This window comes from Nicotiana tabacum, chromosome 15 (genome assembly GCF_000715075.1).
Source record: "Nicotiana tabacum cultivar K326 chromosome 15, ASM71507v2, whole genome shotgun sequence".
Taxonomy (NCBI): domain Eukaryota; kingdom Viridiplantae; phylum Streptophyta; class Magnoliopsida; order Solanales; family Solanaceae; genus Nicotiana; species Nicotiana tabacum.
This window is the reverse complement of record NC_134094.1, coordinates 281,981-308,436: the sequence shown is the minus strand read 5'-3', so window position 1 is coordinate 308,436 and position 26,456 is coordinate 281,981. Positions and strand designations below refer to the sequence as shown.

Here is a 26,456-nt window from a genome sequence, read left to right as displayed (position 1 = left end):
AACATATTATTATTTAGGGTGTCAAATGAGAAACTTTATTAACCATATTTTTTTCAAATAGATTTTAAATATTTTTTTTCTAAGTCGAAGATTTTACGGAAATAACCTCGCTGCTTTCTTAAAGGTAGTGATAAGATATGCGTATATTCTACCTCCTCATACGCCACTTGTGACACTACACTGGATATATTATTATTGTTATTGTTGTTATTTTAAATATTTTGATTTTTTAGCTATTGTGACTTATACCAATACTTTTTGATAGTTTTTAAATATATAGATTTTAATTTTAAAATTAAAATAACTTATCACATAATTAGTCAATTTGACCCTGGTGGTTTTAGATTCAAACAAATCAAAACGGATGAAGCATGTATCATGATCATGAAGTTATATTTTGTCAATGATAAAATTTATGTATTATTGTAGTTTTTTTTTAAATTACAGCTGTTCACAATACATAAATGATTTCTAGTTAAGTTTGAGTGGTTAAGTGACAAATCTAATACTACTATATTTTGATTACCAAAAACCGAATATTTGGACTTCTTGATATGTTCACTCTCTTATCCGCAAAAAAAAAAAAAACATAGCCGGGAAAGAAGGCGTATCGACATGAGCAGGCTTGCTGTATTACCCATTCAAAGCCCCTGCTCCTCTTCCACTGCCTCTATTTGCCATTGGGCTCCGCGTTTAAGGAGGAAGGCGCATTTGAGAAGAAAGGCGACAGTATTCTGCTCTGCTGATGAAGTGGATTTTAAGGTGCTCACTTCTGTCACAAGTAGTTATAATAACATAGTTATCCTCGACACTCCCGACTCACGTGTGCTGCTTCTCGACTCTTCCAGTATGTGAGATAGTAGCATTTTGTCAAACGATTGTCATTCCGTGACTTAATTTTTTCTAAGGATTTTTTATGTTTTATTTTGTTTGGAACAGATAATGTGCATAGCATTCTTCACAAGGGAAAGAAGTGGACTGATGCATATTGGGTATGCCATTGCTTCATTTTCTTTTTATTAATGTCTATATTCTTCTCATAGTTGTCTAATTCTCACATTATTTAAATCAAAATGTATGATGGGCATTTGTGTGTGGACGCAATAACATCTGGGGTAGGCTGTCTATATTACTTTGGGGTAACTTCCTAATGTGGTACAGTTTCTTCTATTTGATTACCAGGATGAGTTTGCCACCTTGCCGGCCATTGTTCCAAGGGGTCCAATTGCAATTTTTGGCTTGGTAATTTAGGTTCTTTTAATGATTTTTGACAAAACATATCACTAATACATCAACTTTTCTTAACAAATGCAAGTTTGAAATCTTACCGTCTCTTTATGCTTGATTAAACTAATGTACAGCTACTTCCTGCTAATTTTCAGGGGGGCGCAACTGCTGCACATTTGATGCTTGAACTATGGCCTTCTTTGCAGCTTGTTGGATGGGAGATAGATGAAATTGTAATAACCTTTCATTATCATTTCCTAGCTTTTTTCTTTTATAGAGCATATTTATATTTTGATAACTCAAATGCAATTTTTCACTAGCATATCTTGAACCTTGGTGCATTGCCAGAAAGACAAAGAAAATATAAATCTAGAGGATTTCAATGCTATGATACTTGCTTATGTTTTTTTTCAATTGATCCAAAAAAAAGAATTTGAGTACTGCGTCATTCACAATTTTCCAGAGTCTTAAATTAGTCTTATATTATTTTGTCAAGGAAACGCCTTTGTTGCATCAGCTATTTTGTTGATAATCAAAACCATGGAAAGCAGAGAGGAAGGTGACCTGAAAGCCTAACTTCATGCTTTTTGATTTGAATAAGTACCCTCTCCTTTACACTAAGATGCATCCTGTAGAGCCAGTAGCAAAAAGTGCAGAACCTATGGAAAACAATCAATGTACTATGCAGATATGGGCATAGGCATACGGCTCCATTCAAAAAGAGTAGAATGATATTGAAGTTTAGGCAGTTACAAGAATTCTAAGAATTACGAGAAAGATCTTTGGTTTGGGAAAAAAAGGTATGGATATGCATACTCTTTTGCAACAAGCTTAGCCAATGAGAGTGACTTATTTAACCTCCTTGTTGTAGTCAGTAAAAGGACACCTCATAGGGTCTGTGACTTGGCAATGGTGAAAATCAATCAACGGAACACTAAAGGCCTTAGCTTCTGCGAATTAATATTTCCAAAACCAAAACAGGAAATATAAGAAGAAAATTATTTCCTTGGGTAGACATTAGAATATGACCAGAGGCAGGATAAAGAAAATCATTGCTATCAGTTTGAAATTCAAAATTTTAACAGGTCTATAGTAACTTTCCAGCAGATTCACTAAGTGTGGCAATTGAAACTGATCTCTATTGTATTTAGGAATTGAACTTCTACAAAATCATATGAGCATGTGCTGCATACTAGAAATTTCTTTTGGGTTTTCATCCATTTTTGGCAGCTCTTGTCATTCGTCAAGCTACTTGATGCCATTCAGTTTTAATTTTTTCTTCTCTAACTTATGTGGAAGTTATGTAGTGATCTTAGTAACTGAAAGTTGCATGGAGCTCCAGAGTTGATTGTCATATAAATGACACAGACCTCTAGTGATTCGTGTTATACATCTCTGAGGAGGAAATTATGCCTAGAACCGCCTCTAATTTAGAGTCACAACATATGATGAATTCAGAAAATACCTAGTGACACCCTTGAAAATACATGTGCATTTATGGTGTTTCTGTACTTCAAAAGAGCAGCAAAAGAAAAAGGAAAAAAAGATTCAAGTTTTTTGGAGTTTTAAGTTCAAAGAGCAACTAAAGCATGAACTTTGATGAAAATATTACAAAGGAAGAAATACATGTGTAATGCATGAATAATTTATTTTCTCCAGTGCATGAACAGATTATAAACAAAAACAACAATAATATTGAAAAAGGAACTTTGAAAACTGCTCTCACTTAAGTGAAATGCTTATTGTCCAATGCCACCCTCTTCAAGATAGAATCCATGGTCGATGATGCACATGTTTTATCGCCTTGGTGCCTGCACGAAAGAGCCTCTAAGCGAGTGGAGCACCAAGCCTGTCTTGCTCCTAGTTTGAGGAATTTAGCACTCCTCAGCAGCAATACTGGTTGTTCGTCATTTATCTGTTGGATTTTAATCTTTTAGAAATTCCGTGCATTTTATGTCGTTGAATTCTTGACTGAGGCTAGGCTACTGACATGTGCTAGTGCAGAAAATATACCCATGGCAAAAGAAATTGCACAAGTTATGAAAATTTTAGAATTCATTAGGACTAGAAAAGGGAAAAGAAGAAGAGACAACTCTTATTTGAAGTTTGTTGGTTAAAAACATAGTACTAGAGAGCTGTTTATATAGGAGTTTTTACTTTTTCGTAACATGAAAAAGAAAGCTTCCTAATTCGTAGGATTCTAATTATTATGACATAGTCATTAAGTTTTACTTTATATTTTTTCTTATTATTTTGACTTTCAACATTCCCCTTAAAAGCAAGATGGTGAAGCAACTTGAGTTCGCCCATTTCTAAGATGAGACATATTAAAATCGGAACAGTAAACAATCGTCCAGACAGTGACATTAGAATATAAACAATCACCAGAAAGATTTACTCTCAATCATTGAAGAAATGTGCTGTTGCACTGGCCAAGCAACAATTGGTAAAGTCACCAGAACAGTGATTGGAAAAGTTTCTGGAAAAGTTGTAGGAATAGTGACCATAACAAGTGGTGCGGTCAGAATATCTAATTTGGAATTGCCACCTGAAAGAGGCACTGCACCGCTGGAACAGCCACCAGAATACAATTTTTTTAATTATTCTCTTTATTCTCAATAATAACGTGATCATCTAGAATGTTTTACACAATATTCTTAATCTTTCATACATTTTTAGTTCGGAATTTTTTGTTTTGGAAATTGATCCAATAACTTGGAGTTCAAGGAGTTTAATACTGTTGAGAAAAAAGCAGCTTAATAATGTCATCTGACATTTAAAACTGAATTATTCAAGTCACTGTCCAATTCATCATGTTTGATTTGTGAAAATGAGTTACAAAATGGCTTTTCTCATTCATTCCAGTTGATTGAAAAAGCAAGAGAATATCTTGGGCTTTCTGATCTGGAGAAACATAATGAAGGTGGTGGTGTATTGGAAGTTCATATTGGAGATGTATTTTCTCCATCTGTTACTATTCCTGGAGGTTATGCAGGTATATCACTGCCTTAATCAAACAGAAGAATTTCAGAATGTAATCCCTAGTCAACCTTTTAATTGGTTTATGATGGAAGGGAAGTTCTTATCCTCCAGTAAATGATTGTTCTTCCATCTGGTTCCTGCAGTTGAAGCGTTTGAAATAATTTTCTTCCGTGGAAGCTTCTTCCCTGATTTATCATACTTTTTAACTTGTTTTGCCACGCATAAGAAGTGAGCATTCGAAATATTGACATTGAAACATTCTAGGTTTGACTTCTATCCAGTGTTTACTTAATTCTCCAAAATGATAATTTCAGGTATAATAGTTGATTTGTTTTCTGATGGAAAGGTTTTGCCCCAACTGCAAGAGGTATGCTCAAGTGCACAATTTTGATAGCCATGCATTTTGTAGTAATTTTGACAGTCATGCACAGTTTACTTGCTATCGATACTTCTTTCATATTCTTTATTGTTATCTTCAATTTAGTTTTCTAAATATATTGTCTTGCTATGAATTGCTATCGGTGCTTTTTCATCTTCTTTAGCCGAGAGTTTATCGAAAACAACTTCTCCGTTCCCCAGGGTAGGGGTAAGGTTGCGTACATCCTACCCTCCCCAAACCCCACTTGTGGGATTTTTACTGGGTTGTTATTGTTGTTGTTGCTATCTTTACAGACAATGCTTGCTTATCTTCTCATAAACTAATGTTGTTGATAATAGTATCTCTTTTTTGGAATAATCTCATGTTGATTTTCTTTTTGGCTGCTAATAGAGTTGATCTTTGAGTCAATCCTTTGGCACCCAATTGGGAGTGTGGTATTCTGGATAAGTACTTTTTCTGGTAGTTATTTAGAGAAGTACTTTATAAATTCTATAGTAGCATTTCGTTGTACCATTATTTTACAAAGTACTTTGTGTTTAATATACAAATTAAGCATTTAAATATTCGCTTTGATTTGTCTGGTACCTGTGTCGTTGAGATAGCAGGTACCCGGTGAAATAGTCGAGTTGCGCACAAACTGCCCTCGGCACCACATTATCAAAAAATAAAAAATCGCTTTGATTTGGTAGTGGGGAAAATTGTCAAATAGCACCTAAATATTAACCAACAGAAGTTTCATAAGCTCCAAATTTGAGCATTTGCAGTACTCTATTTTTGGCATGTGGGCCGGTCCAAACGGTCCCGAGCCCGGGCCCAAATTAAAAGGGCCAAATGGTCTTTTTGTAGGAACCAGCCCGGGACCGGGCCCACGAACTCATGGTCCCGGGCTAAACGGTCCCGGCCCGCGGGATAAGTGGGCTAAGTGGGCCCAACGGATTTTTTTCTTTTTTAAAATTAAATAGAAATTAGAGACAAAAAGATGTTAAAAAAAATATCTAAGGAAATGCCTTGTAAATTTTATTATAGAATTGTGACCTAAATTTTTTAATTCAAATTTAAAGCCTAAAGACAAAAATATTGTAAAAAGATATTCAAAGCAATGCATTGTAATTTTATTATAGCATTAAAAAAATATGGCAATATCTTTCTTAGTCTTCCTTACCCCTATGGAATGAGCACGACAAGGTGCTAATACCATCATTGAGAAGAAAAAGAAACTAATCAAGATGTGTCAAAATACAAGTTACATAATACATATTAATTTTTGTTCATACAAGTTACATGGTATCTCTTACAAACTTCATAAATCCATCAAGGTCCGAAGGAATTTCTGTTGGTGGTGCCGGAAAAGTAGCTTGGTCATCGCCGCTTCCGGGTGAAGCAGCATCCTCCGCAAGTTCAGCTAGCATTTCTTCGTAAGCTTCGTCTTCCTTTGGTTGTGATTCAGCAAGTCCAAAATTTCTTCTTTCCGAACGGATCCAATCTTTGAAGAATACTGATTTTTCCAAGCTCTCCCTCATAGACGCTTTATAATCACCGAGTTGAAGTCTTGCTTGACTGAAAGCGCTCTCTGATGCCACTGTTGAAGCTTGAATAGTTAAAATGTCTCGGGCCATCTTTGAAAGAACCGAAAAGCGTTTTTCTTTGTCCTTCCACCATTCCAAAAGATTAAAGGAGCCTTCAGGATTCACTTCCTCAATTCCCTGCGACAAATAAACTTCAAGCTCAGTTAGTTGTGAAAATCACTACTACTAGAACCTTGAGAACCCCTAAACCCCGCCCAAGCACTAAGTGCTCTTACTCCCGCAGTTCTTTTAGATGATTAAGAATCAAAAGAAGGAGTTGGAACATTCGGTCTAGCATGATTTAATGCAACTTGATAAGCATTAAAAATAGTTTGAGCATTTATTCTAATTGAGGCTATTGCTTCCGGAAGTTGAGACAACTTCTCATCTTCAAGTGCTAAACCATTATAAACAGTTTCATACCAAAATTGAGGACCTCCTAATTTCATACAAGGATTTAACAAAGCAGCAACACTATAAATAGGGGGAATAGGGAAAAAATATTTTTTAAATTTTTTTCTCATAGAATCAATAGCAAGTTTATAAATTTTCCCACCTTCTGAACAATGAGCAAACAAATTTGCAAAGTTCTGCAATATAAACTAAACAGTTAGAAATAGTAGGATAATATTGCCCAGAAAATTCATTTGTAGCAATATGAAATTTTTCTAAAAAATCTACAAGCATTTTAACATTAGCCCAATCCTCATTCGTAAGGTGCTCATCATCATCACTTACATGTGCATTAAACGCTGAGTTTATGGGATTTCTACATTCATATGCAACAACCAAACTTTCATACATGTAATTCCATCTAGTTGGACAAGGTTTAGGAACTTTTCTTTCTCTTAGGCCAAATTCATCGCATCTTTTAAAATATTCTCTAAGTCTACTTCTACGGTTTGAATAAAAAAGCCAATTAAGAGCCATTTTAACCTTTTTAATTTCAATATTTAAAATTTTCATACCATCACCCACAATTAAATGGTAAATATGACAAATACATCTAACATGAAAAATGTTACTAAATGCAGGATTTAGCATAGTGGTAAGCAAGGCTACAGCATTTGTATTACTAGTAGCATTATCTACAAATATCTACAAATATCCGTAATTGTGCTAGCAATAAACTGCCTTGTGTGACGTGAATTAATTATTCTATAAGCAATAATGTGCTTTTGCATTATCCAATCCTCATCAATACAATGACTGGTAACAGTAAGGTAATCACAGTCGTTACCACTTCTACCAATATCAGTTGTAATAGTAACACGACAATTTATATGAGTAAATAAATAGCGCAAATATTGTTCATATTCATATTTATATTTATAAATATCGCTCTTTACGGTTGTGCGAGGAAAATCTTTATAAGTAGGATTAAAAAAATTTCTAATATAATGCACAAAGTTAGGGTCAGAAGGAAAACTATAGGGTAAGCACATAACAGTTACCATTTTTGCCAATTCTTCCCGATCTTTTTTTGGATCATAATATAAAATACCACTGATAACAGTGTTAATTCCCGGTTGAAATTGATTTGAATCGGTACTAGGGTCAGCCTGACTAGGAGTAGGTACACTTTTCCCCTCGGCCAAAGCTTTCAGACGAAGATATCTGACTCTATCTTGAGGGTGTTTCAATATGTTTCTAGCCAAAGTTCTCGCCCCCCTCCCCGAGATCCAAAATATTTAAAAGCTAACTCTGTGCCACAAGTTTTACACTTAGCCTTATTTTCTGGAATTAGTTGAGTAAAAAATGGCCAAACAGGAGATGTTTTTGTCCGTTTGGTAGGTTGTCTAGAAATATTAGGGGCACTAACAGGAGTATCAGACGGGGTATCATTTGGATTAGCAGGGTTATCACTAGTTGGGTTAACATCTGGAGCAGGACTAGTGGGTGTATCATCATCCGGTTGAGTTTCATCAAAATTTATTTCCTCATCATCATTTTCATCAATAGTTGGATTAGAATAAAGAGCATTCATTAATTCATGGTCTAATTGTTCACCAGCTCCAATATTATGGCAAAATTGACTCTCATTAAATTGTAATAAACTATTATCGCTATCAAGAATAGCAGGTGTAGGACGTATATGGGGTTTGATTTGGGGAGCCGGGGTAGTGGAGGAGGAACAGATTGACCACTAGATTCGCCACTCTTGGATTTTCCCTTATTTTTACCAAAAAGTTTTTTTTAAGGAAGCCATCTTAATTAATCAAGTAATAGAAAATAAATAAAACAAACAAAACTATAATATTAAAACTTAAGAGTTGGAACAAGTTTACCGAATTGACGAACAACTTGTTGAAAATTAATTATCGTTGAAAACTTGAAGACTTCAATTCACCAACTTCACAATTTTTTCACAAATTGTAACAATAAAGTAAGCAATAGTAGCAATTATAGAAGAAAATTAGAGAGAGATTGTGATAGATTGATGATTTTGTAAGAAAAATAAAAGAATGAGGGGGTATTTATAGTTGAAAATAGGGAAAAAGTGTAATTATAAAAAGTTTGGGGTTTAAAAAAATTCGGGGGTTTTAATGGCTATTTTGTGACAGCCAACGGCCAGATTTTAAATTCCCCAACGGATAGTTATTTTTTTTTGAAATTTGACCGTTTGGCCCGCCAGGGACCGGTCCCAAACGGTCCCGGTCCTAGCGGTCCCAATCTGTAGAACCAGCCAGAAGCCCGGAACAGGCCCACGAATACCGGTTCTACCGCTCCTGGCCCGTTTGTCCCGCGGTCCCGGTCCCGGACCGGCCCACTTGCCACCCTTACCGTACTCATTTGTTGAAAGCTCTACTAGTGATATACACTTTCAACATTTACCAAACACTAGACAAAGATTCATTTCATGTTGAAAGTGCTAATTTCTCAAGTGCACCCCCAGTGGGACCTAGATTTAGTGTGACCTGCCGATCTACTCTCATTTTTATTGAATAAGTAGATATATATATATTCACCAAAAGTATTAAGTTGCTGGTACTCTTAATTCACCTGTGTGTGCTTTTTTGATTCATAAAATTCACCCTTGTGCATCTATTGCTGTCTGGTTCCTGGTGGTAGATTTCTAGGATCTAATGCATTTGTTTCGGCTTTCCTTGACAGGTCACAACTTGGTTGGAGATGAATAAGATGTTGATGCCCAATGGTCGGCTCATGGTGAATTGTGGTGCTGCTACCAAAGAATGGTCTAATACTTCTTCTGAAATGATCCAACCAGAAATTTCCGAAAAGGATGATCCTAGGGAACTTAACGCAACTATCAACGCATTATGCAAGGCATTTCCTGGGCAGGTAGGGTAATTGAATTCCATTTATCTTCCTTAAAGCAGGACGCACATGAAGGCGCGAAGCTTCATCGAGTTATAGGAGCATCTGGAAGAACCAAAGTTTGTAGCTCTTTATTTTCTCAGTAAAAGCAGTATAAATTTTTGTGGCCGCTCTTGGTTTCCTAGCTGCCTTTTTTGTCATTCTTCTTTTAAAAGGTTACCTAGGGTTATGCAACTATGAAAGCAATACTCTAATCCAGTGAATCATGGAGGCTTTGGAAAGTAATCTCAACCATTTATAATTCAAAAGTGCCTTTATCAAGATATGCAATTTGATAGAGAAATCCTGTTTAGTAATTATGACATACTCTATGTCCTATTTATTTTACACAGTGACTTGACTTACAGATTAAAACATTTTGGTTCACTCGAAAGAAATCAGTAGTGGTAGATGAAAGTTGAGTGAGTTTGTGAAAATAGTATTGTACATATAATTTTCAGAAATTCATCATCAACAACAACAACAAACCCAGTATATTCCCACAAGTGGGGTATGGGGAGGGTGGTGTGTACGCAGACATTACCCCTGCCTAGTGAAGGTAGAGAGGCTGTTTCCAATAGACCCTCGGCTGAAAGAAAATTTTCAGAAATTCATCAAACAGCACACAATATGGGAGTTTGGTCTTCACCAACTGTTACCATTATCTGTGCACCAGATAGATGGTTTCAGGCACCAAACCCCTGTATCTTTGGTCACGCACCAGTCCCATCATAATTAACAATGATCACTTGAAACAGCTGTACTGTCTTCATAAGTTGTCCATCTTTTAGAAGGAATTCTTGACTTTTCAAGTTGATCAAGGTATACCGTATATGGATGCAATGTAATGGTGTACTCTGTAAATGTGTGATAAATGTCTAGAAATGTGCAATTGCGTGGTGCGATATTACTGGGAATGAGCTTAGGAAAAGGCAGGACTGGTGATTCTGCTTAGTTTATGATAGCTCGCTATAGCTTGGCATGAAACCGTTCAGAGGGTTTCAGTGACATTACAATTTCATGGCATATAAATTTTGTTTTTTGCTGTGTGCACATTAAGAATAATCTGGTCTTTTGAATGCCACTATGCATTTTGCTCTCTGTCTTTACCTGCTATGACTAATAGTTTATTATCTGAAATGGCAGGTAAGCTGGAAAAAGTTGCCAAAGAGAGCAGGAGAAAATTTTCTTGCGCTGACAGGACCATTACCAGATTTGGCTATTTGGTCTGCTCGTTTCCCGGATCAATTAAGCTCAAGTGTTAAAGAATGGAGAAGTTGCATGCCTTCGTGATTTTTGACAATGGAACTTGATTAAGCTGTCCTTCGTGCCAATAGAAAAGGTCCTTTGCAGCCCCCCGCCCCATTCCCAATTTTCAGCTAGATTCCAAATTTCCAGTAGGTGGGCTGTTTTAACAAATACTATGTCTTCCCGTATAGGAGTTCCTTTCCAGGTTTTTATTTTCGTGTAAGTGATTGTTTTATCAAAAGGAAAGCAAAGGGATGCAACCTGTATATATTGGCCCACAGGCAACCATCAGACACTACCTAGTCACCCTTAATCCCTCTGTGAGTAGCCTGTTTCTATCTTGATTTGCAGTAGTCTCCGATCTCTTCAGCTCTCCCTTATGCGTATTATTAGTATTACGTGATGATTATTACTGAGAGTCTCAAATCTGCTATAGTTAGGATATACTTTGAGTTGTGACTACGCCATTACCAATCGTGGAACCAGGTGTTCACTCCTCTTGGTAGGCTTCAATCATATAGTTTTCTTTATCAAAGTTTGTGATGGTTTAACACATGAATTGTGCATGCTTAATCCATAGGCAGGCGGTTTTGAAAAATAATTCAGGCAAGATCATTGTTTTTTCAATTTTGGCGGAGAAGAAACTGATGTCTCCTGAAATATAGTCGCAAAAGCGTGTGACATCTCATCTAAAAGTTTAACCTGTTAAAGATATCATATTTTTATTTACTTAATTATATCACTGTTGAATTGGATTCACACTTATGTGGAGTGCACAATTTTGCTACAACTTTGTGTTTATAATGTGATGGCTGCTAATATAAGCATTTTGATGCTTAAACATTATGACAAGATCATAAACAAGTAGCAGCTCAGAAAGCTTCTTATTACCATCACACAGAATTATAACGTAGCAAAGTTTCTCACACAGCAAACCATAAAAAAAGGAAAAAAGGTCGCAGACCACAAGCGAATATCAGCCCCTTCCTCAAGCCATCCACACATAGCGAATGAGGAGAAAGAGTGCCAAATGCAACTGTAAATTGTTTTTGGTAGTGAGACTGGAAGTCACATTTTCCGAGTCCTCCACCTTTATTTTCAAGCACGCAATAGTATAATAAGATAAGCTATTAGAAGTTGGAACAACACCCTTCCTTCAGCAGGCTAGCGGCGGAAGCTCCTAACCTGGCGTGGTGTCTCAGTACTATCATCCCCTCGAAGTTTGACGAGCGTATAAACAGCTGCCCCTGCAAGAGCCCCCAGAGTTGGAGCCACTAAGTATATCCACAATGACTTGTAATTTCCTGCTGCAACGGCTGGTCCCAAAGTTCTTACTGGATTCATGGAAGCACCACTTGATGGCCTGCTTATTCCAACATTTCAAAAACCAAAAAAAAAAAAAAAAAAAAAAAGAGTTACTGGTTTGGCAAAGTCTTAGTTAAAAGCCTAGCTGAGAATTCTTTTCTCGCTGTGCTAGGCATGAAAAACACAATTGGAATGAGAGCATTTAGCTCTCTACTTACTGTTTACTTCTTTACGGTTGGTTCTGTGCAACAGTTTTGTAAGTGAGGAAAGGGCATCAGAATGAAGTTTCTTCCTTAATGCAAGAGCTGATACGGTAATACCCCCAGAGGTTTAATTTGTTTGGTAGCTAACCCAAATATTAGTACTAACACGTACTATTGTAGGATTTTTGGATTCTGGGAGGAAAAGATTTAGCAGATAGATTTAAGTAAACTGTAAAAGCTAAATACTTAGGTGTTGTGAGTATGGCACTGTTTTAGCTAGGGAAGAAAATGGCGTTGCAAAATGCTTTGGCCAAATTTGCAAGTCCCACTTGCAACTAAACTGTATTACACAGTCCAGAACCTTCCTAGAGAAGCTAATGGTCCTCTCATGATGGATAAGATGCAGCTCCCAACATTTAGAACTAGGCAGGTCAAGGAAAGGGTTGTACATAATGTTTTGTAAGTTGATCATATTACATCTAACCTGTAGTATTATGGAGAAGTCCTACTTGCGCATTTTTTTGGCCTTCAACTCCTAGTGTACATATAGGAATTAGGAGTTGACACAGTTTGTAATACGGAAGGCAATACTTTAGTCTCTAAGTTAGAATCTAAGACAATTTCTAGGTTAGTTGCTAAAGATAGTTGGCTATATTTTTTAACATAATTGAGCCTGTCCTATTCACACTCAGGATTTGAGGATGTAAGTTGGCATGTGCCCCTCCTTGTCCTTGATCTTTCACTTTTTGGTTATTAAGCACCTCAAACGGGCTTACATAAGAAAGTAATAAATAAATAAATACTTGGGTGTTGAGATATTTACTTACCCCGCCACTAGAATATTGAGCATGACTGTAGCTCCAACTGCAATGCCCGCCAACTCTCCCACCTATTGAATATTAAGATTTGTATCGTTAGAGAAAAGAAAACTAAAGGAATATGTATTTATTGGCATAGGAAGAGGAAGGAAAGAAGAAAAAACAAAATTTTCATGCCATCTTGCCATGGAAGTAATTACCAGATGGATTCTAGGGATTTATTTTTTAATATTAATTTGTGTGAACCTCTAAGTTGAACTCAAAGGAGGTAATAGATCTTTCTAGATTTCGATCGTGTAATTGAACCAATATCAATGATAAATTTTACCTAAGGTAAATTTTTACGCCTCCTTCTCGCTTTGGTCCTCTTCAATAAACTAGACTAGTAGTCTAATATGTATATAAAAGAAAACTAGCTAATCAGAAACAAATGAAGTATATATAACATAATTAACATGCTATCGTCTATCCTTCTTTCTTTCACTGAAAATATATTTTCACTTTTACTTGTCCATTCTAGCAAATTACTTGTCCATTCTAGCAGATGGAGAGAAAGATATTTTTTTTCTCTTATTTTACCCTTATCATTAACTACTTAATTATTCCCCAAATTATTTTCCATGACTTTTTGAAATGCTATCATTATTAGGGGTTATATGGTAAAATGCATACTATAATTATTATTATTTCTCAACGGCTTGAAAAGTCTGAAGTGCGAAGGAAAACTATGTATGATTAATGCTCCCAAGACAAGTTAAGTTGGTCCATACCGCGCGGGTGTCGGTAGCAACAGCAGTGACAACAAAAAGGAGATTGAATGTGATGAGGAATTCGAGAGCAAAAGCCTGGCCAGTGTTTACGGAAGGAACAGTAACGCCACCAGACATGAAAGGATGAAAAACACCCTTGAGAGCAAAAGAAGCACAAACGGATGCTGAAACCTGCGCTGCAACATAGGCCGGCACTTGAACCCACGGAAAGTGACGAAGTGCTGCAAATGCGATGGTGAGCGACGGATTAAGATGTGCTCCAGAAATATGGCCTGTTGACAGAATCACGATCATAACGGCCAGCCCAGCGCAAGCTGCATTTCCTATTAGAGATTCTACGCCGCTGTACTTCTGGTTCACAATTGGCCCAGCTGTTGCAGCAAATATAAGGATAAATGTCCCCACGAACTCTGCTCCCAACTGTATCCACACACAAGTTTCTATGCTTTAGGATATGACAATTAGTTCTATAAATGCAACAAAGTAACAACGAAGGAGTTCTATGTCAGAAATCAGAACTTGCAAGTTCATGAACTACTAGAACAGTGAGCGTCGGTTTATTATCTATTGGCACAACAAAAACTTGCTAAATTTTAAGATTATATTTGTAGCACATTTCATACCCGTGACTCGTGAGAGTGAGCTTGTACGTCCTTCAAGTTTTCCTCGTTTTATTCGCTTATTTTTGTACTTAAATATTACAGAGTCTTTCACCACAAAACGAGTATTGGTAACTAAAAAAAACGAGTCTGGATATGCATTTTTGAGTATAACAAAAGGATATTAATCTGAGTTTAATAAATGTATCTTGTGACATAATCATGCTTGTAATGGTTTATTAAGTACCCATATGATCTACCTAACCCCCAATTTGTCTAACTAAAACTTGATTAATAGCCGGGTATTCTACGTGGACCAAAAATTAAATTAATGAAAATCTAATAGCATAGGCAAAAAATAAATAATCAATATCACCAGAATTTATCTTAAAAAGAGATGCAAATATCTTAAAGAAAAATATAATATGACAACATTCTAGCAATCGAGAGACTGGCAAAAGCTGGTCCAATTGACACAATCTAGCTAGTTATCGCAACCATTGGACCTTGACAAATGAAATGTGAATATGTGATTTTAATAACAGATAGTCATTCTCATGTTATTTATACATTAGTCAATACTTATTTTTGTTATGAAATCGTAAACTAAAAATCTTAACTTAAATATAATTCAAGATATTTTTGTCCCAAAAATTTAAGGAATCTTTACACAAATAGCCGGCAACATTTATTATTTATTTTTTCTAGCCATATATATAAATTATACACTGATTATACATAATTATACATGTATAATACAAACATTATGCACATATTATACTTTTATTGACTATTTTTAATTTAGTTGATTGGGTGGACGGCTATTTGGTTAATTCTTCAAAATTTAACTACTAATTATAATCCCTTTAGAGTTACTATCTAGCATGATTTCTACTATTTTTATCCAATGCAAATTAATAGTTGAGAACGTGTGTACCTTGCGGGTGAGGGAGACGTCTGGTGCAGGGAAGTCAGAAAGACACGTGTGAGGGGTGCCCCATGTTGGAGCATCCAAAGGCAAGCACTTGCATCGGGGCATTGACTTTCGATCATAATTAGACTCCATTGAGTCCACTCGAATCGACGAGAATAGCGGCGTTGGTGTCCCCGGCGTTGCCGGCGCCGATACTGGTGATTCAAATTCCGGCATCTCCGATAGTTTTCCTTTGTTTTTTTTTTGTTTTTTGTTTTATTAGATGAGCTAGGTTTCTTTCAAAGGAGAAGTAATTACATGATTTTTTGGCTTTTTTAAATGTTTAGCTACACGATATTCAGTTTAACGGCCAGATCGTTTGATCCTCAGAATAATCAGAATCCGGCAGGAAACATAACAAATGGAAAAAAAAAGATTTTTTTTTAATTTTTTTGGTGGAAAGGAGAAGCTAGGAGAACTAAAGTTACATGCTTTAGAGGTTTTTTATAATTGTGCGACTAAGGATTACAAGAACTGAAGCTATCCAGCTTGACTATATATGCACTAATTAAGATGATGGCGAAACCTTGAGCATATATAGGATCTGAATTACAGTACAGAACAACAACTCAGACTGCTTAATGAATGAATTGAAGAGGATCCAGCTTCAGAGAGTAACAGACAAAAAAGAAGAAGAAGAAGAAGAAGAAGAAGAAGAAGAAGAAGAAGAAACAGATTAACGAAACAGCGGAAACAAGAAACAGAAATGATTTTAGGCAAGGACGGGCAGTGGGCTATATGTTTTGGGTATGGCATATGTAATTATATACACACACTGCTTAGCTATAAAGTAAATAAATTACTCCTCGAATAGTAAATGGAAGCCGACAATCTTATGAGAGAGACGAGAAGAGAGAGAGAAAAGTCAATGCTTACATTGCTAAACTGACAGGGCGCTTGATAAAATAACTATAACAGCAAAGACTACCAACACTCTCTCTTTATTATTATCCTTTTTTTTCTTTTCTTTTTGCACAAAACTCTCCCTTCTTATTTGATTTTACGAGCTACTACTAGTAGTTGAATAGATGAGATATGGTATACCAATTGTTGTGGCAAGGGGATGGATAAAAAAATAATTATCTATTCATATTATTCATTAACAAATGCGTTGGATAATAAATTTATTAAAAATTAGTCAAATATGGATAAAATTCATATTATCTACTTAAAAAATATATGACAAATAGATTTAACTTTTATAGGTGAAAAGATTCAAATTAGGGTTCCTTGAAAAATTAAAAATTCTTCCAAAAATGATCATATAAAAAAGTTATAGATAATATGAATATTTATATTATCCATTATTTAACTAATTTTCTATCCGTATTGAATATTAGTTGGATCGAATAGATTATCTATTTTTACATTATTTAGTTTTTACTAACCTATATCCGACGTGATCCGTCCATTTAACATCTCTGCCCTACTGTTAGTCTGTTACCTGCACGACTAATTATTCTCATACGGTAATAATTTATCGTAGAAAAAAAGGGAGATAACAAGTTCATCGGTGATCGTAACCGCCAGTGACGCACTGACAATTTCAATTTTCCTTATTTTAATAATTCTACCTTCTACCAATAATGCATTAAACAAAGCACGCGCCATTGGAGAGAGAAGTTCAACCCACCCAGCAAAGAGCAAAAAGAAAAATAAAGTTAGAGAGAGAAGGTATATATTAACTGCAAAGAACTTGGTGCTATTATATGCATTATTATTATTGTTCGCCAGTCAAAATACTAATGAATCATTAGGAGTCCAATAAGTCCAGTAGATATGAACTCTTTTTCATTCTTAATTTTAAGTTTATAAAGATTTAATTTGTCACTAATATAAAGAAATTCAGTAGTGGAGTTTCTTGTACTCGATGCATGTATGACACGTCTAATGTCATCACATGTGAACTATACTGAAGTATGTATCTTTAAAATGTGAAAATGAAAATTTTGAACATGGCTCAACTATTTTGCTACTCTGGCTCAAGTTGGTTAATATAAAAAATAATATTGGGTAAATTTCACAAATAATCATGTAACTATTACTTTTTTTCATCAAAGTCATATAATTTTGTTTTCTCACACAAAAATCATATAATTATGACTTTTTTCCCCAAATCATATAACTTTGTTTTCTCACACAAAAATCATAAAACTTTCATTAATTCACACAAAAATCATAGGCGATCGGAAAATAAATTTTTCGGTAGTATTTTTTTAATTTACGGTTTTTTTATTTTATATTTTCAGTCTAATAAATAATTACCCAATTAAAATAGAAGAAATATGAGTATATTTTGAACCGCTCCTAAAACTAATAGCCGATAAAATATTATATATGTGTGCGCGCGCGCGCATGTATTATTTACATATAACATACACATTCTCTCTCTCTCTCTCTCTCTCTCTCATATATATATATATATATATATATATATATATATATATATATTGGCTAGCAAATACAATTAGTTTCGGCCGGATGGTTAATTTTATATTTTTTCCTTCCTTAAAATAGGAATGACACAACCCAACCTGTCCCAATACCCATATACGTAAGCTAAAATAATACTAAAAGTGAATTCATTTAGTTCGGAATGCATGAGATTCTGACAAAAAAATAAAGAAATAAAAGGTATAATTAGAGAGCAATTGAAATAAAAATGCTATCAATTTGATTAAAAATCTTGAAAAGAAAAATAAAAGATATATAGAAGTATCATCTTTTGATAGATTTACTATTCACTTTTAGTATTATTTTAATTTATATGTATGAGTATTGGGTCGGATGGGCCAGGTCACGCTGAGCTCATTCCTATTTTAATTGGATTATTATATATTAGACTGAAAATAAAAAATAAAAATTACAAAATAAGAAAATACTACTAAAATTTTATATTTTTCGATCACTATGATTTTTGTGTGAGTTAGTAAAAGTTTTATGATTTTTGTGTGAGAAAATATAGTTATATGACTTTGATGAAAAAATGACATTGTTATATGATTTTTGTGTGAGAAAACAAAGTTATATAACTTTGGTGAAAAATAATAATTATTATATGATTAGTTGTGAAATTTACTCGGAATGCGTACGGTCATGGGCAAGTAGAAACTGGAGTTATTTTATCAATCCCAATAGCTAATTAAGTATTAAAAAAATAAGTTTGTGTCCAATAACTTAAAGATACTCAGGAAGTTGTTTAACAATCAATAATTGTTAGTAACATAAATAATTAGTTGGAGGTAAATGTAGAGATAAATGGCTAAAAAAAGAATAAGACAATCTAGAGTCCTATAAGATAGTATTTCAGAGTTTGAAGGGGCCGGGCCAAACTTATTTGTTTTATTTTCATCAGCCTAATAATTTCCCTATTCCTTTCACTCTTTTAGTTTTGTTGACTACAATAATGTTTCCTTCCCTATTTTTCATGTTTCTTTTCAGCTTTAGTGGGTCAAGCGTGTTAGAGTCACCAATATATCGAGAGGAGAAGGGGAAAAAATGAAAAAGAAGTAGAAACATCAATACTATACTATTTTTTAACTCCTTTCTGGATATTCTATAGCTTAATAATCATGCGTCATCGTGTGGGCTTCTTAAGGAATCTCCTTCGGTGGCATTGCACCAAATGACCAAAACTTGCTCCTAATCCTCCACTGCTCAACATTAATTAAAAAAAAACTCGCAATACAAAAGCGAAAATATATTCAAATCTGTATTTACATCAAATTAATAAATACAAGATACACTTATTTATACCACTTAATCATAATTAAGTGATATGAGATAATTTTACATTATTATAACCCATGGTAATAATTAATCACACTCCCCCCAACAAAAAGAAAAAGTGACAAAAATCCTTCGGGGGCAGGTTGCATGTACTCGTCTCTATAAAATGGAAGGGTGATGGATTAGGGCATAGATGGAATTGGTGATCCAATATAAGTAGGAGTAATACTTTTGACAGAGCATACCCAACTCTTAAATCTATAAGAAATTTAAAGTGATTCTCTGACTCGTTGCTAAAACATGCCTGGATTTTTATACTATATAGTTGTGCGATGCCAAAACGCATCTCTGTAATTAGGTGTGGCATTTATGAAATGGAAACTAGAATACTTTTCAAACAGAATATCTCGTCAGCTGCATCCCCTCAAGTAGACAGAAAATAGAATAAAGATGTGGAATCCATGAAACTTCACATGAATGCATGCACTGATCAACTTAACGTCAGAAGTGAGCTCGAGCTTGGTAACATATTCTAATTAACTTTGTAAATCCTCAAGAAGCGTGGGATACCGGCAACGTCTTTACCTTTTTATGATCCCAATTTCAAATTAAAACCTTAGATTTAATATCTACATGCAAGATTTTTTATAAGTGGTGTCAATATTTATAGAACATAAAAAAATAAATAATAGTACTAATTATCACATTACCTAACAAGAAATAATCTTAGTCCAGTTATTTTGTTGAGTCTTAAGTTAAAAGAAGGCGTGAGTTCAATTCTATCTATTTCAATTCTATCTATTTACAATTTTTAACAATAGAAGCTCTCTCAAAATTAGTAACTTAACTAGTGTGCCAAGCAACAATATATGTCAACCGGTGTTATTTCCTTCATCTTATTATTTCCGTATAATATTACTAAAAAATTTCAACTAATCGCTTTGTTCCACGTGCATCCGTCCTGATTAGTTGTATTACTGTTTGCTTGGATATGAATTCTACTATACTTTAATTAATGAATGGCCTTTACATATGATTCTCCCACTAACTCAGTTGGACTAACAGTCTGCTACCTGTATAGCTGGACAAAGAATACTTGGCAACCATGTTCGCAACCCATAGGCATCAGCGTCATTTCTTCTGGATTAGGAGTAACCCCTGATCTGCTGCACAATGCTAAAGGCGCGTAATACCATAATATTAATACTCCCTCCGTTCATTTTTACTTGACATGTTTTGACTTTTCGCACCCCTTAAAAAATAATAAATAAAGTGTATAATTTATCATAATACTCATATTAATTGATGCATATTTTATTGGATTTGAGAAAATAATTTAAAATGAGTAATAAATACTGTGAGTATAACAGGAAAAAAAATTGTCTTTCCTTGATATGCGTAAATTGATAAGTAAATATAAAAATTTATTTTTAGCATACATGTCAAATAAAAGTGAACGGAGGGAGTATATATCAAATCTTGAATCCTGCGCTTTCCTTAGTATTTAGTTTGTATACTATATATAGATGGAGTTTTCGTTTATACCAAGAAAAGAACAACGAGTTCCCATGTGCTTTTGCTCCCAGCATACTTCCTAGTAAAGGGCGGAGATAGTGTATTTTTACAGGTTCGGAAGAGTCCAATTATTTTTAATTAGATATTATTTTTGTATTAGAAAATTGATTAATATGTATAAATATTTAATTGTAAATTAAGTAACCAAATGAGTTAAAAGTTCAGTGTAAATTCAGAATTCACAAATTTCAAACTCTGCTTCGTCTCTTGTATATGGTGAAATATGATATGACACGTGGTTATTTAAAGGAAAGATGCACGTGGAACCCAAGACGGGGATGACCGAAGACCCAACGCAATCATTTCACTTGTCACCGGAAGGGATAACGTTCATAAAGGTGTATTAAATACTCTGCGCCCGGTAGCATTTAATAAAAAATATTCTATAGCATTAAGAGAGACGGTACGTTACAGAGAATTTGGCATTTATGTTCACTATTACATCTTCATCAATGACCCTCATAATTGACATTAAAGGAGGGCACGATCCTAGGACCTTTTCCCTAGATACAGCTATAAATAGTGCAATTAAATTGATCCTTGCCTTTTTTACTAACGTGATTTGATTATTTTGTCTTAGAAAAAATACAAAAAATGGCAGATAACACTGTTAACGACATGCACAACCCTGAAATTCGAGGGGATCAGCCTCATTTCGAGGATTCAATCAGTAACATCCGCAATGAGGGGAATGACTCCACGCCAGTTCATGACAGGTAGCACCCTCGACAAGTTCAGGAGACAACTCTCGATGATGCTGATGAGGAGCATGTCGTGGATGCAGTGAGGGTTCTGCAAGAGCAACAAACGATCATTCTAGGCCATCTCACGTGGCACGATAAGGTTATGACGAAGCTGAAGCAGGCGCTATCGGGGGCTTCGAATAATGCAAACAAACGAGATCCAATTCCTCCTGGTGTTCCCGCAAACCAAACAACGCATAGAATCGACGACAACACTCCCAGGGGTAAAGTTGGCTCCAACGGGGCTGGGGGAGTGGATCCGGTCTCAACAACGAGAACGACCCGTTCAAGAATGAACTTTTACGGTTTATGAGGGAAGTAAACGCATGCATGGACCAAATCCCAGGCGTGCCACCAGTATTGAAAGGCCTGAACTCAAAGAAGTATACTCAATTGCCGTACAAGCTGAGTGCGGCACCAAAACTAATCTCGAAGCAGTTCAAAATGGCTGAAGTGCCAAAGTATGATGGAACTTTAGACCCACAGGAGCATATTACCACCTACACAACGGCGGTAAAAGGAAATGATTTAGCTCCTCACGAAATTGAATCTGTGTTGCTAAAAGAAATTTGGAGTAACTCTCACGAGGGGAGCTATAACATGGTATTCATTATTACCCGAGCACTCCTTAGATTCTTTTGAGATGCTTGTGGATTTTTTCATCAAGGCTTATGCCGGGGCCAGAAAAGTACAAACCCGGAAGGCCGACATATTCACAATCGCACAGGGAGAATCTGAATTATTACGATAGTTCGTTACCCGATTCCAGAAAGAAAGAATGTTGCTCCCAGTTATCCCGGATGAATGGACAGCTGAAGCATTCACCAAAGGATTGAATCCAAGAAGCTCAGACGCTTCCCGGAAGCTAAAGGAGAGCCTACTTGAGTTTCAAGCAACAACTTGGGCAGATGTCCACAGTCGGTACGAGTCAAAGATAAGGATCGAAGATGACCAGGTCAGTTCTACATCATCGGCCTTTTGGACGGGAGAAAAGTAGAGAAAAATCAAAGAATGACTACGATGCGAGCAGACGGACTTCGAGGGGTCGGATTTTGCCTTACGAGCGGACCGAAGGTCGTGGCAGAAACTTCCGGGCAGCAAACAAGTTCACCGTTGACGAACGACCACCGAACAAGGGACTGCCGACACCTCCGGGAAGAGGTGGAAACACTATTCAAGAATGGTCACCTCAGAGAATTCTTGAGTGACCGGTCTAAGAACAATTATGGTCGTAACAGAGACAACGCGGAACCTTCAAAAGCAGGAGAAGAACCCCCACACCAAATGATCAATATGTTCTTCGGAGGGAATGAGATTAATGGGGTCACCCTTTTGGTAGCGAAGAAGACTAAAGTATCAATAACTCATAGTAAAAGATTTAGGGAAGACGATATCACTTTCACGGAGGAGGACAAGGAGGGATTGTTGTTACCACACAACGATGACTGGTAATTTCTTTAAATGTGTTGGATTTTAAGATTAAACGTGTTCTAGTGGATCTAGGAAGTTCAACTAATATCATACAATGGAGAGTATTGGAGCAAGCTAAACTCACCGGAAGCATTATTCCGGCAACAAAGCTCCTCGCTGGATTCAACCTTGCGAGCGTGATTGTCACGCCCCAAACTAGGGGAGGCACGACTGGCACTCGATACTTTATTCGATCGAGTTAGCCACTAAACATACTAGCTAACTAGACTGGGGGCCCAACAGATCGGGCAGCACAACATCTGAAATACTAAGCCTAGACTGTAAGGTTATGACATGAATAACAATTTCCTATCTTCCAAAAATTGCTCCAAACACAGCTAATAGAAGGGGAAAACGATTGCAAAGCGTAGAGATTGCGCTTCTAGGCACGGGGGCAAATTTTAACGATAGAAATTGTTAAAAACGGACCTTAATCACTCAAGAACACCATGAAACCCTCTCTTAAGCTTTCTCACTATTTTGGGACGAAGATGAAATGTTTTGGGGTCTTAAAAGTCGGATTTTCCGACTTATACCACTTGTTTGACCCGACCCGGTTCGCGATCCGATTTCAGCCCGGACAGTCCGCGGTAAAACAGTCATAACTGTTTACTCCAACGTCGGTTTGATGTGAGATTTCTTTGGTTGCAAACTAGACTCGTAGACCTTCGATTTGGTAGGTTGTGGGTCCCATAAATCTTTATATATTAGGATAAATGATCTGATACATTTGACCCAAAGTTTAAAATATTTATTAGAGAAATTTACGATAACTTTTGCCGACCTTTATTTCGCAACTTGCTTGACTCCAAAACTTAACATGTGACGAGTGTGATATTATAATACCTCATAACACATTATTCTTAGCATATTATACACTCTTAGTCTTATCCCACATGTGCAAGTTAACTTAAACCTTTCGAACGCGCGGGGTGCTACCCGAGCCATTTCTTTAACCATGAACCTTTGTTTAAGGGATTCCTTTGACTTAAAGCTTTAGTTTAGTTCCTTGATATTACCACACATTTTCAGTCTTATTCTCCCAATGTGCTATACCCAATCATATATACCTAATATAACCACGCCACGTTACGTATATTACGTAAGAGAAGAGAGAAACACCTGGGGTCTCACAGTCTCCCCCCTTAAGAACATTCGTCCGCGAATGGGTCAATGAAAATAACTCTCTTCGAAGTAGTAGATGGTGACATGGGATATAATATCATCCTGGGAAGGCCATGGTTACACGAGATAAAAGCTATACCCTCAACATATCACCAATGGCTAAAGTTTCCAACGCCCGAAGGAATCAAGCAGATAAGAGTTGATCAACCGGCAGCAAGAGAGATGAATGCAATTTTGGTTTCCAATAGCAAAGGGAAGGAGCACACGATATAGAAATTACATGAACCGGCACTGTCATGCCCCAAACCTGGGGAGGCGTGGCTGGTACCCAGTGTTGTATTAGCCCGAGCGAACCACTCTGTAACTTATTTTTTATAACTGTCATGGGCCAAGATGACCACAACTCGTAATGTATAACTATAAATGAGCAAACACTGTATCACTGAACCATCTTTCTTAAAACATGAATACATATGGGCCATCAAGGACTCTGACATACTGTATATAATGAACCTCTGTCTACAAAGCCTCTAAGATTATTCGACATCAAATGGGACAGGGTACCGGCCTACCCATAAGTCTGTAGCAAAACTCTGACACGATGACTTATAGACTCGGTTACACTCCAAATGAGGTGGAGTCTTACCGATCCTTCGCTGAATGCTAACCTCGTCTACAATGAGGGCTCGTCAAACTGATCATCTATACCTTCAGGCATGAATGCAACGTCCCCAACAAAAGGACATCAGTGTGAATAATTTACCGAGTATGTAAGGCAGAACTGAAACATAACAATAACCCAACATTAATTAAAGACATATAAAATTAACCTGAATCTCTGAAGTGCCACCGTATATGCATACTTATTATACTTATATATATATAATGCTTCTTTTTGAGACTATTATCCATATCGTATGATGCATGACTGCCCAACTGATCAGTGATAACTATCCCGACTGGCCGTAGTGCGGTGGTAAATGTATGACTGCCCGACCGGCCGTAGCTCGGTGGAAAATGTATAACTGCCCAACCGGCCGTAGCTCGATGGTAAATGCATGACTGCCCGGCCGGCCGTAGCTCGGGGGTAAATATGTAACTGCCCAATCGACCGTAGCTCGATGGTAAATGCATGATGCATATAATACCATTATGAACATTAACATCTTTATCATATACCTCAATAGAGACTTAGGAGCGTACTTAGACATACATTTCATAGGAATGAATAACGTAGACATCCTTAACTACTAAGAGTATAACCATTTATGGAATAATATTACGTTTATGTATCATTACTTGGATCATGCCAAAAGAAAAGAGAGGGATAGCCTTAATATACCTGAGCCGATTCTCTTGACAATCCCTCTAACACACGTATTTGCAAAAAAATACGTAACGGTGGATCGAAGTAGGGAAAATCCGTATGATATTCTTGATATCATAGCACATTATTTCTTATTCGACTAATATTCACTCCATACTCTAAATCATCAAACAATTTTTTCGGCCTTCTTCTGTCATGTCTTCCAAAACTTTTCCAAGTTATATCACTAATAAAGAAACCAAAACAAAGGTAATTATCCAAAGACTTTCACGTGTAAACAAGGCACCTTATGTGTTATGACTCATCATGCATATTGGTGCCACCTTGGCCTAGCTTAATGCCATGTGGCAGCCCATAAAATCTTTATCCACTTAATCCTATTTAATACCATAATTATCCCCACAATTAATCAATTATTCACATAATTAAGAATTATCTTAAATTACTTAAAATACTACTCAATTTTATCATACTTTATTCATCTTACTATCATGGTCATGTGGTACCATAGAAAATCAATACATACACTATTATTTCATTAAAACATCCATGTAAAAATACATATATTTTCTCAACTTCTAATTTTTCTAATTTCATATAAAGAGTACAAATTTTCGTACCCTTAATTCTTAAAATGGTAAAACGATAACCTTCTTTTCTTGTGAAAAAAATAATTTCTACCTTTACAATAAAGAAAATCTCATAAACTTTCTCATATTATGTGTATAATTTAAAATATGTTCGAAAGTAGTAATATTAATAACTATACAAAATCATATTTTTCAAACCTTTTTTTTTTACAAAAATACTCCACTCAAAATACCATATCAAATGTATATAATTATATCAAAGTTGTTAAACTTACGAGGTCTTACAATAACATAGTCACAAATCCTCTATAATCTCATGAATGGTCTTAATCCCTTTAAGCTCATATGGATTACTACGACTCATCCTAATATTAAAGTATGGGATGTAATAGGCACCTACCCCTGAGCTAGAAAAAGTTAGCTCGTGAGTAGAGTCCTCAGAACATTATCAGGTGCTGAGATATTTTCAAGTTCCAGAAGAGATGGACGCAATGAAGTTCACAGTGGAGG

At 35.8% G+C, this 26,456-nt stretch overlaps 2 protein-coding genes across 2 annotated transcripts; one reads left to right on the top strand and one right to left on the bottom strand.

Moving 5' to 3' along the window:
* The first annotated feature begins 536 nt into the window (after positions 1–536).
* LOC107770179 (uncharacterized) lies at positions 537–10,985 on the top strand. Its single transcript, XM_075231904.1, has 8 exons — positions 537–847; positions 940–992; positions 1,183–1,242; positions 1,383–1,460; positions 4,093–4,222; positions 4,524–4,576; positions 9,268–9,456; positions 10,618–10,985. Exons 1-8 carry the CDS (start codon positions 616–618, stop codon positions 10,762–10,764), a joined length of 942 nt encoding a protein of 313 aa, XP_075088005.1. The 5' UTR covers positions 537–615; the 3' UTR covers positions 10,765–10,985.
* A 591-nt stretch (positions 10,986–11,576) lies between these two features.
* Positions 11,577–16,147, bottom strand: LOC107792591 (putative aquaporin NIP5-1). Its single transcript, XM_016614816.2, has 4 exons — positions 15,352–16,147; positions 13,816–14,235; positions 13,055–13,116; positions 11,577–12,082 (listed from the first exon to the last, which is right to left on the bottom strand). The coding sequence occupies exons 1-4, from the start codon at positions 15,562–15,564 to the stop codon at positions 11,884–11,886; spliced, it is 894 nt and encodes a 297-aa protein (XP_016470302.1). The 5' UTR covers positions 15,565–16,147; the 3' UTR covers positions 11,577–11,883.
* Positions 16,148–26,456: the final 10,309 nt, after the last annotated feature.